This window comes from Callospermophilus lateralis, chromosome 3, assembly GCF_048772815.1.
Source record: "Callospermophilus lateralis isolate mCalLat2 chromosome 3, mCalLat2.hap1, whole genome shotgun sequence".
Lineage (NCBI taxonomy): Eukaryota > Metazoa > Chordata > Mammalia > Rodentia > Sciuridae > Callospermophilus > Callospermophilus lateralis.
Genome location: NC_135307.1, coordinates 91,048,066 through 91,061,068, shown reverse-complemented (window position 1 = coordinate 91,061,068; position 13,003 = coordinate 91,048,066). Strand labels below are relative to the sequence as shown.

At 40.5% G+C, this 13,003-nt stretch overlaps 1 protein-coding gene across 1 annotated transcript; it reads right to left on the bottom strand.

Annotated features, from left to right (window-relative positions):
• Positions 1-2,704: 2,704 nt before the first annotated feature.
• Positions 2,705-11,866, bottom strand: B2m (beta-2-microglobulin). The gene is made up of 4 exons (XM_076850734.1): positions 11,772-11,866; positions 5,874-6,152; positions 5,322-5,367; positions 2,705-4,174 (listed from the first exon to the last, which is right to left on the bottom strand). The coding sequence occupies exons 1-3, from the start codon at positions 11,848-11,850 to the stop codon at positions 5,354-5,356; spliced, it is 372 nt and encodes a 123-aa protein (XP_076706849.1). The 5' UTR covers positions 11,851-11,866; the 3' UTR covers positions 2,705-4,174; positions 5,322-5,353.
• Positions 11,867-13,003: the final 1,137 nt, after the last annotated feature.

Sequence of the window (13,003 nt, the reverse complement as noted above, 5' to 3'; positions counted from 1 at the left end):
GCCTACTCAGGCTGGATACGCCCAAAGAGCTGAGCCAGTCACCAAGCAGGTGGTGTGGTGCAACGACTGCATAGCGAAAAACATTGCCCTCCCCCACTTTCTATCTACTTTTATTGTTTCTCAATTGACCAATTGAAACACAGGCCAGGATGCCCCGTCATCAACCTCTGGACAAAAAGAGCTGGTTCAGATTAGAGAACGGGACTTTCCCCGCACTTAGTTTCCTTTTTCTCAAAAGGCCAGTGCTTTCCGAGAAAAGGCAAGGGAGGGATTAGTACCTCCTGCTCCTCTCCCGCGCGTGATTACATCAGTAACTTCCACACTCTGTAGACGAGTGATTCTCAAAGGGGGCAATACGTATGGGGCATTTTGGAAATTAATAGAGCAATATTTGGTTGTTCCAATTATGAGGAGTATTTAGGGGATGAGGGCCAGAAGTTCCAGCCTACTTTGTGTGTGCACAAGCACGTTCACACACGCGCAAAATATATTAAAAATCTGTTTATAATCTGGGCTCAAAATCACGTGTAAAAATGTGTCTTATTTTTTTATTTCTTGAACATACACTGACCATCTACTACTAGAGTTTTTCAGGAATGTAACTACCAGGCAACTCAAAGATGTTGTTTGGGGAAATTTTACCTAAAAATTCTCACCATTTCAGAGAATTATGCCAGAACAATCAATACCATATCTGAATCTGAACCACTGTTGGGGCTTTGACATAGTGAAGAAAAGAAGTAGTTTCAAGGTCTCTCAAACCTTCTCCCTTCCCTTCTGTTGATCTTTCTCTCAAAAGAAGGGGTTTCCCTGAAGTTCTCCTCTTCACCAGAAAGGAACACAATTGTCTTCAATCTTCTTACTGAAACTTTACTAATTAAGGAAGATTAAACTCATTTCACAGATGAAAAGATTAAACACTATTCTAGAGCCCCAAGAATTTTGTCCTAGGCCTGGTCTTTTGCTCATCTCACCTTGAAATCATTTACTATTCTAAGTCACTTCCATCTTCCCTGTTTCCCTCTCCCCTATGAAGAAGGCAAATAAGCAGCAGCCATATGACTTTTCTTTGTTTTCATATTTTGTATAGCTCCCATGTACATTTGCATGTTAATAAATTTGTTAGGCTTTGCTCTTATTAACCTTACTTTTGTTGTAAAGGTGTCAGCCATGAATCTTTGTGATGTGCAGCAAAGGGATCACTCCCTTTTCTGCTCCTACACCACCAATGCAGTCTGCCTTTCAGTCTTAAATGCCACTGATCACAGAGATCCTGGTCCAGTTAAAAAGAAGTGTTTTAAAAGGGGGAGGGGAGGAAGTTGGGTGAGGGGTGCATGCCTATAATCCCAGAAGTATGAAGGCAAGAGGATTTAAAATTTGTAGTCCACTTGGGGAACATAGCAAGAAGATGTCTCAAAATTAATTAACTAATTGAAACTTGAAAGAGGGGAGTGTTGAGTCTGATTGAGTTGAAAACTCTAGTGTACACTGGCGTCCTGGAGACTTTACCTATCTCGTTCTGCCAAACTTGAGTTGGTACTGAGTTTCTATCCTACAAATCTAGCAGATAAAACTGCTACCCAAGTGGCTGTGGCACCATCACCAGTAAGAATCCTTTATTTTTATTTACAGGTAAGAAAACTGAGGAGTTAACAGAGATAAAAGAAGGTGACTTTTTTGTTTTGTTTTTTGGGTTTTTTGGTACTGGGGATTGAACTCAGGAGCACTTGACCACTGAGCCACATCCCCAACCCTATTTTGTATTTTATTTAGAGACAGGGTCTCACTGAGTTGCTTAGCACCTCACGAAGTTGTGAGGCTGACTTTGAACTGGTGATCCTCCTGCCCCAGCCTCTGGAGCCACTGAGATTATAGGCATGCGCCACGACACCCAGCAAGAGGATGAACTTTGACAGGCAGAACTAGAATCTCCTGAAAATGCGATTAGACTTCATGAATTCCTTATGTAAAAAGGTTATTCTCAAAATTCCTGATGCTGACAAAAGGAAGTTTTGCCTGCAGGTCCATCCTTGGAGGAACTGTTAAAGAGTAAGGGGTGGGGTTATAGCTCAGTGGTAGAGCACTTGCCTAACTATACCAGTGAGGCCCTGGGTTTGATCCTCAGCATTACATAAAAATAAAATAAATAAAAGTATTGTGTCCATGTACAACTAAAAATATTTTTTAAAAAAATAAAGAGGGGCTTGGGTTGTGGCTCAGCAGTAGAGCGCTCGCCTAGCACATGCGAGGCCCTGGGTTCGATCCTCAGCACCACATAAAAGTAAATAAATAAAGCAAAGGTATTGTGACCATGTACAACTAAAAAACTTTTTAAATAAATAAATAAAGAGTTAGTGAGGACCATCTTGTTGTCTAAAGCCTATTAGGAAAAGGGATTCAGCAGTTCAGTGCTAAGAAATTTTCCTATATTTCCCTGCTGTAGTTTTAGATAATTTGTTCTAATTAGCTGTGCAAATAAAGAACCACTGAAAGTAAATGGCATCGCCTAGAGCTTTACATCTTACAGAGACATTCTCATCACTATCACCTTCTCAGAACAACCCTGGGAACGCTGCCAGGTGAGTTTTTTTTATTGAACAAGAAAATTGAATGAATAAATGAATTGAGATAGGAATAATTGTCCCATTTTGTGGATATGATAACTCTATTAGCTTTGTATCATAACAAAACACCTGACACAGTCTACTTAATAAAAAGGTTTATTTAGTTTATTGTTTTTCTAAAAAGCATAGCACAGGCTCTGTGATGAAGGCTGACTCTGTTTGCATCACCACATGGTGAGTTTGAATACAGTAATTCTTGTGGTGCCAATAGCAATGAAAAGAGTGCATGCAGGAGAAAACAAGTGATTGATCTCAAGCCAAAAGCAGATAGCATAGGAGGGGCTAGGTATCCTCTTTTCATAGTAAACCTCTCAGAAGAACCCAAGAGGTCTTATGGGAACTACCTTCTGAGAGCATACACCCAGTGACCTAAAGACATTGCTCTAGGCCCCACCTCTCAAAGGTTCCACCACCTCCCCAAACTGCCACCCTGGAAATCAAGACTCTAACCACAATGGACTTTTGAGGACACAATTAACCATATCCAAACCTAAGATTGGGTCAGGAATTTTCCAGTTCCCTTTGTGAAATTAGGATTCAAACTTAGTTCTGAGCCTACTGGTATTCAAATTCTAATGCTAACTAACCCCTTAGAAACTTTGAAGTTGTAATGGGAGTTTGGGATTACATGTGTTAGGGGCCCACCTGAGGAATTTAATAGGAAACTCACAGTAGCATTCAGATCTGCCCCAGTGAGCCAGTTCCCAGCTTTTGCCTATTGTGCCAACAATTAGCACCTGTACATTGCTTGAGGATACTGTAGAGAATTGGAAATTTTAAGTTTCATGCCATCCCATAGCCTGATATAGCCAAAGACAGGTTGTTGTGGATTACCAAAATCCAGATCCTTTGCTTTAAGGCAGGACAAATTCTAAGGTGTGTTCTTTGTTATATAGAGGTCCCTGTGGGAAAAGGCTGTGTGGAAACTTCTAATATCACACCCTCACTTGGCTTCTGTCCTTCATCATCCACTGCTTTATTGCGTTTCTTCCCCCGTAAAAGCCCTTTCGTAATGCACCACAGTGATGTGCAGGCTTCAATTATGCCCTTGTGCTTCACCAACAAGATATAAATATATCCTCAGTTATATTTTTTAATCATCTATATTGTGGAGAACTAAAGGTGAATAACTACATCCAGTTAATGAGAGATATATGGAGTTTCCTACAGGATTAAGGCTTGATATATGATCAACTCTTACTTTCAATTATATTTACTAGTTCGTTTGTTTTTTCTATCAGCCCTTCTTGTGGAACTCCAAAATATAAAAATGGCTTTTATGCATAAGGTTTCCAATCAAAGTAGTCAGAGATACTTTATTATTTCTTATAAGACACCTACTACCCAAATGTTAGTCTATAATTTCTGAATTTTTTTCTAGACACCAGGGAGAGACAAACACAAAGATAGTTCCTAAAGCAGAATTATTAAGAAGACTACTGTTACATCATTGCAACTTCCTACGTGCATAAAGTGTATTTGCATATCAACTTGAGAAAGAAAGAAAATAATTCGAAATTAATCCAGTCCAAATAAAGCCATCTTCAGCCCTGAAGAAAGAAAAAAGAAAAGGAAAAAAATTTGTGAATGCATTTACTTTATTTGGATTACAGATCTCACCATCAATTTGTCTGACTTCTGCAATGTAGGTCACCTTTTTAGAAGTGGCTACAGAAAATTTTCAAAACCCATTACAAAGAACATATCCCAGTAATTTATTCTATCAGTGCTCCCAAAATCTTAGAGGAAAGAATTCTAATATTAGAGTTTATGTCCTGACTTTGCCATTTAATAACTGTTTGACTGTGCAGATAACCCAACTTCTCTTAAATAAATTTTTCTGTCCTAAAGATAATAGATTTGAATGGGTTTTCAGCATCAAGATATCCTGGGCAGTAAAATTTCATTGAAAAGCTGAATTTTCTACCACCACTGGAATGCAGCTGAAGATACCAAGAAGTCCAAGTTTCTCCTTCTTTCATGCTTCTAGAGCTCCTTGTAATTACATCTATTATAGATTTTTACAGGGAATATAAACCAGTCTGTTTCCATTTCTTTCCTCAAGTGGCTAGGAGCTTCTTCAAGGCAAACAGAGTACCCACACACTGAGACTGAACAAGAAACTGAAAGAATAGGACATCTGCAGAACTGTGTCACCCCTCTCTTCTGAATGAAGAACAAAACAACTGCTATGTGTTTTTGTTTTTCTTTTGAGATGAGGTCTCTCACTAAATTGCTGAGGCCAGTCTCAAACGTGCCATCTTCTTGCCTTAGCCTCCTAGGTAGCTGAAGATTACAGGCATATACCACCATGTCCAGTGTGAGAATAATTCATTTTTGAGGTCTTTTTCTATGCAGAAACGCCTGATATGAAAATGACAGAAGAAAGATCAAACCCTTGCAGGCGGTGTGGGTAATCAGCTGCCTTTATCCAGCCACATCTCACTGGCAGCTCCTCTGTCTTCCTGTTACAGGGTCAGTGATGCTGACAGAGTCACACCTGGGACCACAGCCTTCCTCATGCCATTCCACAGGAGAAAGGAATATGACCCAGGAATGTGACTCAAATAATTCTTTACCTGATAACATGCTACCTTAGCTAATGTCCTCCATACAGTGAAGATTATCATGTTAGAGTTGTCTCTAAATAGTCCCTAGGATAATAAACAAAAACATTTCTTAAAGTCAAAAACCCACCTCTGTGTTGTTGGTTAGTCCCAGGATGCTGGTTAGTTGTCTCGGTCTATGAAAAAGAAAATGGGAAACATTAAGCTTTACTTTTTAAGATACCATGTACTAACAAATGTTCCAAACTGTGTAGCTTTGAACACTTGTAGACCCAATCCTGCCTACTGGCCTCAGAGCCAAACCCAGCCAGTATTAAAGGACACCAGGTTTCTAGGTGTCAGGACAGTGGGATTTATAGGCGAAGACCTGTGCCTCCCTGCAATGCTCCTTGGTGCCAAGTGTCCATAAGGCTGCCAGAAAAGCTAGACTAGAGGAAGCCAACAGTGGTAAGAAGCACTGGGAGTGCTGCTACTACTCCCTGCTCTCACTACGAGGACCCCACTGGCTCAGGGAACATGCCATGCAGAAGTCTCTCAGAAGGTGTCAAACATCAGTGCTTTAGAAACACTCCCTGACAATCCCAGTATACATTTTTTTTTTTTTAAATACAGAAAAAGCTTTAAGCTGTGACTCTACTTAGGAATAACTTTCAACAGCTAAGGAAAAAACCTGAAAACTTACCCCACTTCACTATCTTGGGCACCTTCAGAGTTTCATGTGTAACTCTGCATGCGTATTCGTCTTTATCATTGGGGGTGAATTCAGTGTGCACCAGAAGATAGAAGGACCAGTCCTTGCTGAAAGAGAGGTCCGACTGCTCGACTTTTTCTATCTTCTGTCCGTTTTTCAACAGATCTATTTGAATCTGGGGTGGATGAAATCCAGATACATAGCAGTTGAGGAAGTTCGGTTTTCCATTCTCAGCTGGGTGCCGTGTATAAACTTGAATTCTTGGAGAACCTGAGAAACATCAGGGAAAGACAAAATAAATTTGTCAAGAGTATTTTACTTGGAGCTAACTCAGTCTCAAGTTAGGCACCAAAAGTTAAATTTGACCTATTTGTCAGGATGCCATTTCCACTCTGGCCAAATGAGTTTCTACTCTCCCAATAGGCTACTCTATTTCATGAAATAGAGTAGAACTTAGTATGTTTCCTACATAATTGTTCTCTATATGCTTTTTGAGTTTTGTTTGTTGGCTTGTTTGGTTTTGGTCTGGTTTTGTTTTCTAGCTGATTTCTACCAGTATCTTTGGTTACTGGAAATTATTTTAAAGAAACTTTCTGGGCAGCTCTCAAGAATATTTAATGTCCTCTCAGTACCCATTGAATTTCTTAATACATCACTCAAGGTGCCAACCTACTTTTCAAACTTCATTTCTCATTTAATACACCCTGCATAGAAGCTACATCAAATTATTCACCCTGTTGTACACTGCTTCAACCCCTTCCATTTTCTTTCCTATGTTTACCCACTTCTTTTTGGTTCCTGCTTCTGCCTACATCTATGCCCATCTGACTTCCTAATATATATTAAGTGTCTAGTACAGTGACTAGCACACAGCAATTGCTCTGTAAGTAGCAGAAGTTATTATTATTACCTCCTTGCTCAGCTTCCTATGCAAATCAAGCCAACATATGTTGAGACCAAACATAACCTGTTTATTCCTGCCCAGTGTTTATATGTCAAATCTCTGATTACATGAGCTAGAAAACAAAGAAACAAAAATGACTAAGTCCCTAAGCAAATTCGCGAGACCCTGTCTCAAAATTAAAAAAAATATAAAGGACTGGTGATGTAGCGCAGTGGTAAAGCTCGACTGGGTTCAATTCCCAGTTCAAAAAAAAAAAAAAAAATTAGCTGGATGCAGTGGCGAGCCTGCCTATAATCCCAGCGGCTCGGGAGGCTGAGACAGGAGGATCCTGAGTTCAAAGCCAGCCTCAGCAACTTAGCAAGGCACTTAGCAACTCAGAGAGACCCTATATCTAAATAAAATATATTTTAAAAAAGGTCTGGGAATGTGGCTCAGTAGTTAAGCATCCCTGGGTTCAATCCCTAGTATCAAAAAACAAAACAACAACAACAACAACAAAAATTAAATGCCTACAGGAATTGGTTTTATCCCCAATACCAACACCTCAAAGAAATGGAAAAAAAAAGCAAAAAAGCATTTATTTTGTTCAGGGGTCAGAACACAACTTCATCCTGCCCAGAATTCTCTCTTTGAATGAAGCAGGCAGAATTTTGCAAGAATATCACTATAATGTCTTCTAGGATAAAGACAATATCGATCTAGGTTTGAATTTGGCCAAGATCTGTGGGCTCAGTCACTTACTAGCCTTGTGACTTCGGGAGAATTATTTAAGTTTCCAAAGCTTAACTGAAAAATTAATCCATGCCTACAGTAAAACAAAAAAACTCACATACAAACATGGGGAAAATAGACCTTTAGAGGCAATCAACATTGAATATTTCTTGTGTATTTTCTGGAAACGAACTAGGTATCTTCTTTGGAATTTTTCAAAATGAGACTTTTTTACTGGTACTTTATAATTATACATAATAGTGAGATTCATTATGTTATATATTGGTACTAGCACATAATATAATTTGATCAATCCAGGGAAATCCCTATTGGGTCCTCTCAAACCCTATGTGAGCTGTCTCTTCTCACTTGAAAAAAAATCTTACTCTTTTATATTCACTCTTACTTATCTTTGGATTTCATTCTTCAAAATTGTGAGATAAGAACTTGATGTCTCTGGCAGGGAGCTGGGATCAGCTGTAACATTACATACAGCAGTAGAGGCTGAAAATCTGATTTCATCTTTTGGGGGTTTGTCCAGGATTCTTGGAAGGCATGATCCCTGCCTAATGTATACCTGACCAATCACCCACCAACGGCCACCATGGATCCCTGATACACAAGATACCAAGCTACAAATGGCTGTACAGATGGAATCTAAGATGAACTCCCCATCTACCAGGGACCCTTAGATAGGCTCCCATAGGAAGTAACCAGAGTGGTCATCACCCCTATCCCTAATGGCAGTTAGGGGCTCTTCTTCAGAAGGAGGAAATGAATAAGGTAGAATAGGATAGATAGGATGGATGGATGGATAGATAGATAGATAGATAGATAGATAGATAGAAAAACAGGCAGTTAAGAAAATGGGCCCCTGAAAAAGAGGTTTCTCTTCATGAACAGGCTACTCCATGAAATATAGGAACATTCCAAACATTCCAGTCAACTCCTTTGTTCCAGAACAGTGGGAAAAATGAGATGGGCCAGATCTGAGTGAAGGTTACAGACTTAAGGGCTAACCAATAATAGCCTTAGCACTTTTTCTGATTAGCACAGAAATTGATCAATGCCCCTACCCCTTGACATAGTACACTTAAGTGGCAACCCCTATCGGGTCCCCTCTCGGCCTGTAGGAGCTATGTCTCTTTTCTTCTCACTTCAATAAATCCTACTCTGCAATACTCAAAAAAAGTTTTTTTGATCCATCTTATTCCCCAGTAACTTCTCTTTCCCTCCCTCTGAATATATGTATATCATATATATACATGTGTGTATATGTGTATGTGTGTGTGTATGTGTATGTGTGTGTATATATATATATATATTAGAGACAGGTTCTCACTAAGTTGCTCAGGGCCTTGCTAAGTTGCTGAAGTTGGCTTTGTACTTTCAATCCTCTTGCCTCAGCTTCCCAAGGCACTGGGATTATAGGCATGTGCCACCCTGCCTGGCATTCTTCCTTCTATTTTCATAAGATTCCATATTCTTGCTTCTGCATATGAGAGAAAAGATTTGAACCTTAACTTTATGAGTCTAACTTATTTCAATTAGCATGATGTTCTCCAAATTCCATCCATTTCCCCACAAATAAAATTTTCACTTTTTTTTTAATGTCTGAATAAAACTCCATTGTGTATGTATATAGGTATAGTATACCAGAAAATGTGGAGTGTGTGTGTGTGTGTGTGTGTGTGTATCTCACTGAGTTGCTTAAGGCCTTGCTAAATTGCTGAGGCATCAACCACCTGCCCTGCACCATTCATATCCCTTTTTTTTTTTTTTTTTTTTTTTTATTCCTGGTCTCTTAAGGACTCTCCATACTACTTTCTAAAGTGGTCGTACTAATTTGCATTCCCACCAACAATGTATCAGTGTATATTTTCCCTCACATCCTCACAGCACTTTTTATTTCTTTTTTTAATTTTTCAGTACTGGGGATAGAACCCAAGGGCACTTTAGCAATGAGTTACACCCCAGCTCTTTTTAAGTTGCTGAGGGCCTTGGAAAGTTGCTGGGGCTGGCCTCTGATCTTCCTGCTTCAGCCTCCTAAGTCACTGGGATTATAGGCATGGGCCACCATGCCCAGCTGTTCTGTGTATTCTTGGTGATTGCCATTCTAACTGAGATGAGATGAATTCTCAGTGTTTTGTTTGTTTGTTTGTTTGTTTGTTTGTTTAGTTGTAGATGGACATCATACCTTATTTTGTTTATTTTTATGTAGCACTGAGGATGGAACCCAGTGCCTCATGCATGCTAGGCAAGTGTCTACCACAGAGTTACAACCCCAGCCCTCTCAGTATACTTTTGATTTGCATTTCCCTGATTGCTAAGTATGTTGAATATTTTTTCATATGTTAGCCATTTGTATTTGTTCTTTTGAGAAATATCTATGTAGATCATTTACCCATTTATTAATTGGGCTATTAGCTTGCTTATTGTTTTTGGTGTTTTTTGAGTTCTTTATATATTCAGAATAAGATTTTTTTAAAATGTCAGGTTGCTATTTTTTTAAAATGACACCTATTATCACTAGATACATTATTCTTTATTTTGTAAGTAAATTTTATTCAAATTAAATACCATTTTCTTATGATCAAAACACTATTTCACAGGGGATTTATAAGGGAAAAAGTTGAGAAGTCCCAATTTGTCACCGAGTATTTAAAAAGCGCACAAAATCCTGAGTGTCCGGATGAGTCTTGGTAACCATCTTGAATTACCCTTACCTTCCTGACTTTGACCAATAGTCACTTTTTCAAAACTGAAAGTGGAGGCTTCCTATATCTTGGAAAGAACCAGGCAAGTTGCCAAAAAGGAAGCTCTCTATGAAGAAAAGGCAAGGAGGGCCCTTGATCACCCATCTTGCTTCAGAGAACTTAACACAGGAAGATGAGGAGGCAGGTTTCTGAAAAAACGGTCACACCCAGCCCCATGAAGGTTCATGTCTGTAATCCCAGCGACTGGGAAGGCTGAAGCAGGAGTATTGCAAAATAGAGACCAGCCTCAGCAATTTGGCTACGCCCTAAACAATTTAGCAGTACTGTGACTTTAAAATGTAAAGTAAAAAGGGCTGGGTATGTAACTCAGTGGTAAAACACCTCTGGGTTCAATCCCAGAAGAGAGAAGAGAAGGAGAGAAAAAAAAAAAAAAAAGGAAAAAAAAAAAAGATAGGGTTACAACCAAAATGCCTAGCTACCTACCATAAAGGCACTGGTCAGGCTCAATTTCAATCCTAATTGTTATTTATCGCCTGTGATTTAAGTTGCTTAAAATTTTGGTGCCCCGAGGTCGACCCCAGAAGCTTAGTGAGACCCTAAGCAAATTAGCAAGCCCCTCTCTCTAAATTAAAAAAACAAAACAAAAAAAAAAAAAAAACAGAAAGGTCTAGGGATATAAGGTTAGTGATAAAAGTGCTCTTATTTCAATCTCCAGTACAATCAATAAATAAATCTTGGTACCCAGTTTTCTCATGTGCTTGATTCGGGTAATCATAGTATTTACATCCATTTTCAAAATTAAGACACATAGGGCTGAGAGTGTGGCTCCGTGGTAGAGCACTTTCCTAAGCATGCACAATGCCCTGGGTAACAATCCCAAACACCGTTGGAAAAAAAAAAAAAAAGCAACGCTGATATAAAGTATGTACAGTCCTTGGCATACAGCAAACTGTAATAACGGGTAGCTTTTAGGATTATTAATAAAGCAACAAGTAATGAGAACAGCGTTTGCGCGCCTTGGTTTGGTGCCACTGGATCAGGAGAAGAAGAAAGTGTACCTAGCGGGGCGCTTCCAGTCTGAAGGAAGCAGAGTTGTCGCGGTTTGTCTTCCCGTGGGCTGTGTCTTCCACGTACCCCAGACACCGGTTTCCACTCATTCACAGCCCCCAACTCCGTGTCTCTGGGACTGGCCTATTCGCCCCATCCGCCCCATCCTACCGCTGCGCTCCGGGAGCCAGAGGAGGAGCGAAGTGTGGAGGAAAACCTTCTCCATCTCGGTGTGTGTGTGTGGTGGGGGGGGGGGGGGGCTCTAAAACTTACCCAAACCCGCAAACTCGGTCAAGATCCACCTTGTCCCAGCAGCCAGAGGTCTCCCTCGATCCCCGCGCAAAGGAGCAAGAAGTAGGCGTTCTGGGCTTTCACTCCATTCCTAATCCCCCGCCACCCCACGATTTACACAGAGACCGAGCCCTGGTCCCCACTCTGGGAAGAACTTGGGGTTAGAGTTAAGAGACTGCCAAAGGGTCGGAGAAGGTGGTGTTAAGAAGAGACACTTACGCGGGTCAGCGTCCAGGCCGGTCAGAAAGAGTAGCATGAGCAAGGCCCCCGCCACCGCCACCGCCACGGAGCGAGACATTGCGACTCGAGCAAAGTCAAACGCAAAATGCCAGCCCCGCGGGGCGCGTCCACTTAAATTCCCTGAGCACACAGCCAATCAGGACCCGGCCCGCGGGGCGCGTCACCAGTCTCCTAGCTTGCGACGCCGGGCCAGGTTACAGAGAGGGATTTTCCCCTTTTCAGTTTCATTTTCTCATAAAGTCTCGTGATGTTTAGAATGGCAATAGATTGGACTGTTCATAGACGTCCTCTGATCTGGGGTATGCGCCTCGGTTTGGGGTATCAGGCCACCCATCCTAGATTCTGGCTGGAAGTACCTTTATCCAGGGCCCTTCCTTGTGAATTAGCACCAGAGATGCTAAAAGATTTGCTAACTGTGCCCCTGTCAGTGAAAAACCTAGAACCTGCTGTTTTCATTCTTGGAAAATGATGTCCAGAAAGATTAAGAGCGCTAAGCAGTGACCGACAGAACTCAAACTTTGGTTGAAAACTACAGCCCAGGAATACATTGGGAGGTTTCAGGATTCTCTGCTCAAGGAGTTTAAAAAAAAAAAAAAAAAAAAATCAGGAACCAGAGAACTGTTCAGATCTAGGACTTTTCTTGCTTCTTGAAAAGGTTTAGGGAAGAGGTTTGGTTTGGTTTTTTATTGGGGATTGAACCCAGGGGATCTTTACCACTAAGTCACATTCCCAGCCCTTTTTATTTTTTAAATTGAGACAGGATTTCACTGAATTGCTTAAGGCCTCACTTGAGGTTGCTAAGGTTGGCCTTGAATTTGAGACCCTTCTGGATTAGTGTTTCTAATCCATAGGATTACAGGTGAACCACCACACCCCGCTGGGAAAAGTTTATTTTGGGAAAGTTCTGTGCAGAGAACTTCCTTCTTGAATCTTCACTATTGTTTAGGTAACTTTCTTTGTTCAGTTGATTTGTGTGTATAGGGGTGGGGGTTGGGGTTGGGGTGGTGACCACTGACAGTAAAAGTAATAACTACTTAGAGCTGGAGAGTTTCCAGATCTCTTCAGGTATTTCATTACCTTGGCATTACCAACCTACACAACAGTGCTTGGGCCATAGTAGGTATTCTGTAAACTGAATGAGTGAATCCATTAATAAACTTTAGGTCACAGAATTATCCCTATTCATTTTATGGACAGGGAAAATAAAGGCT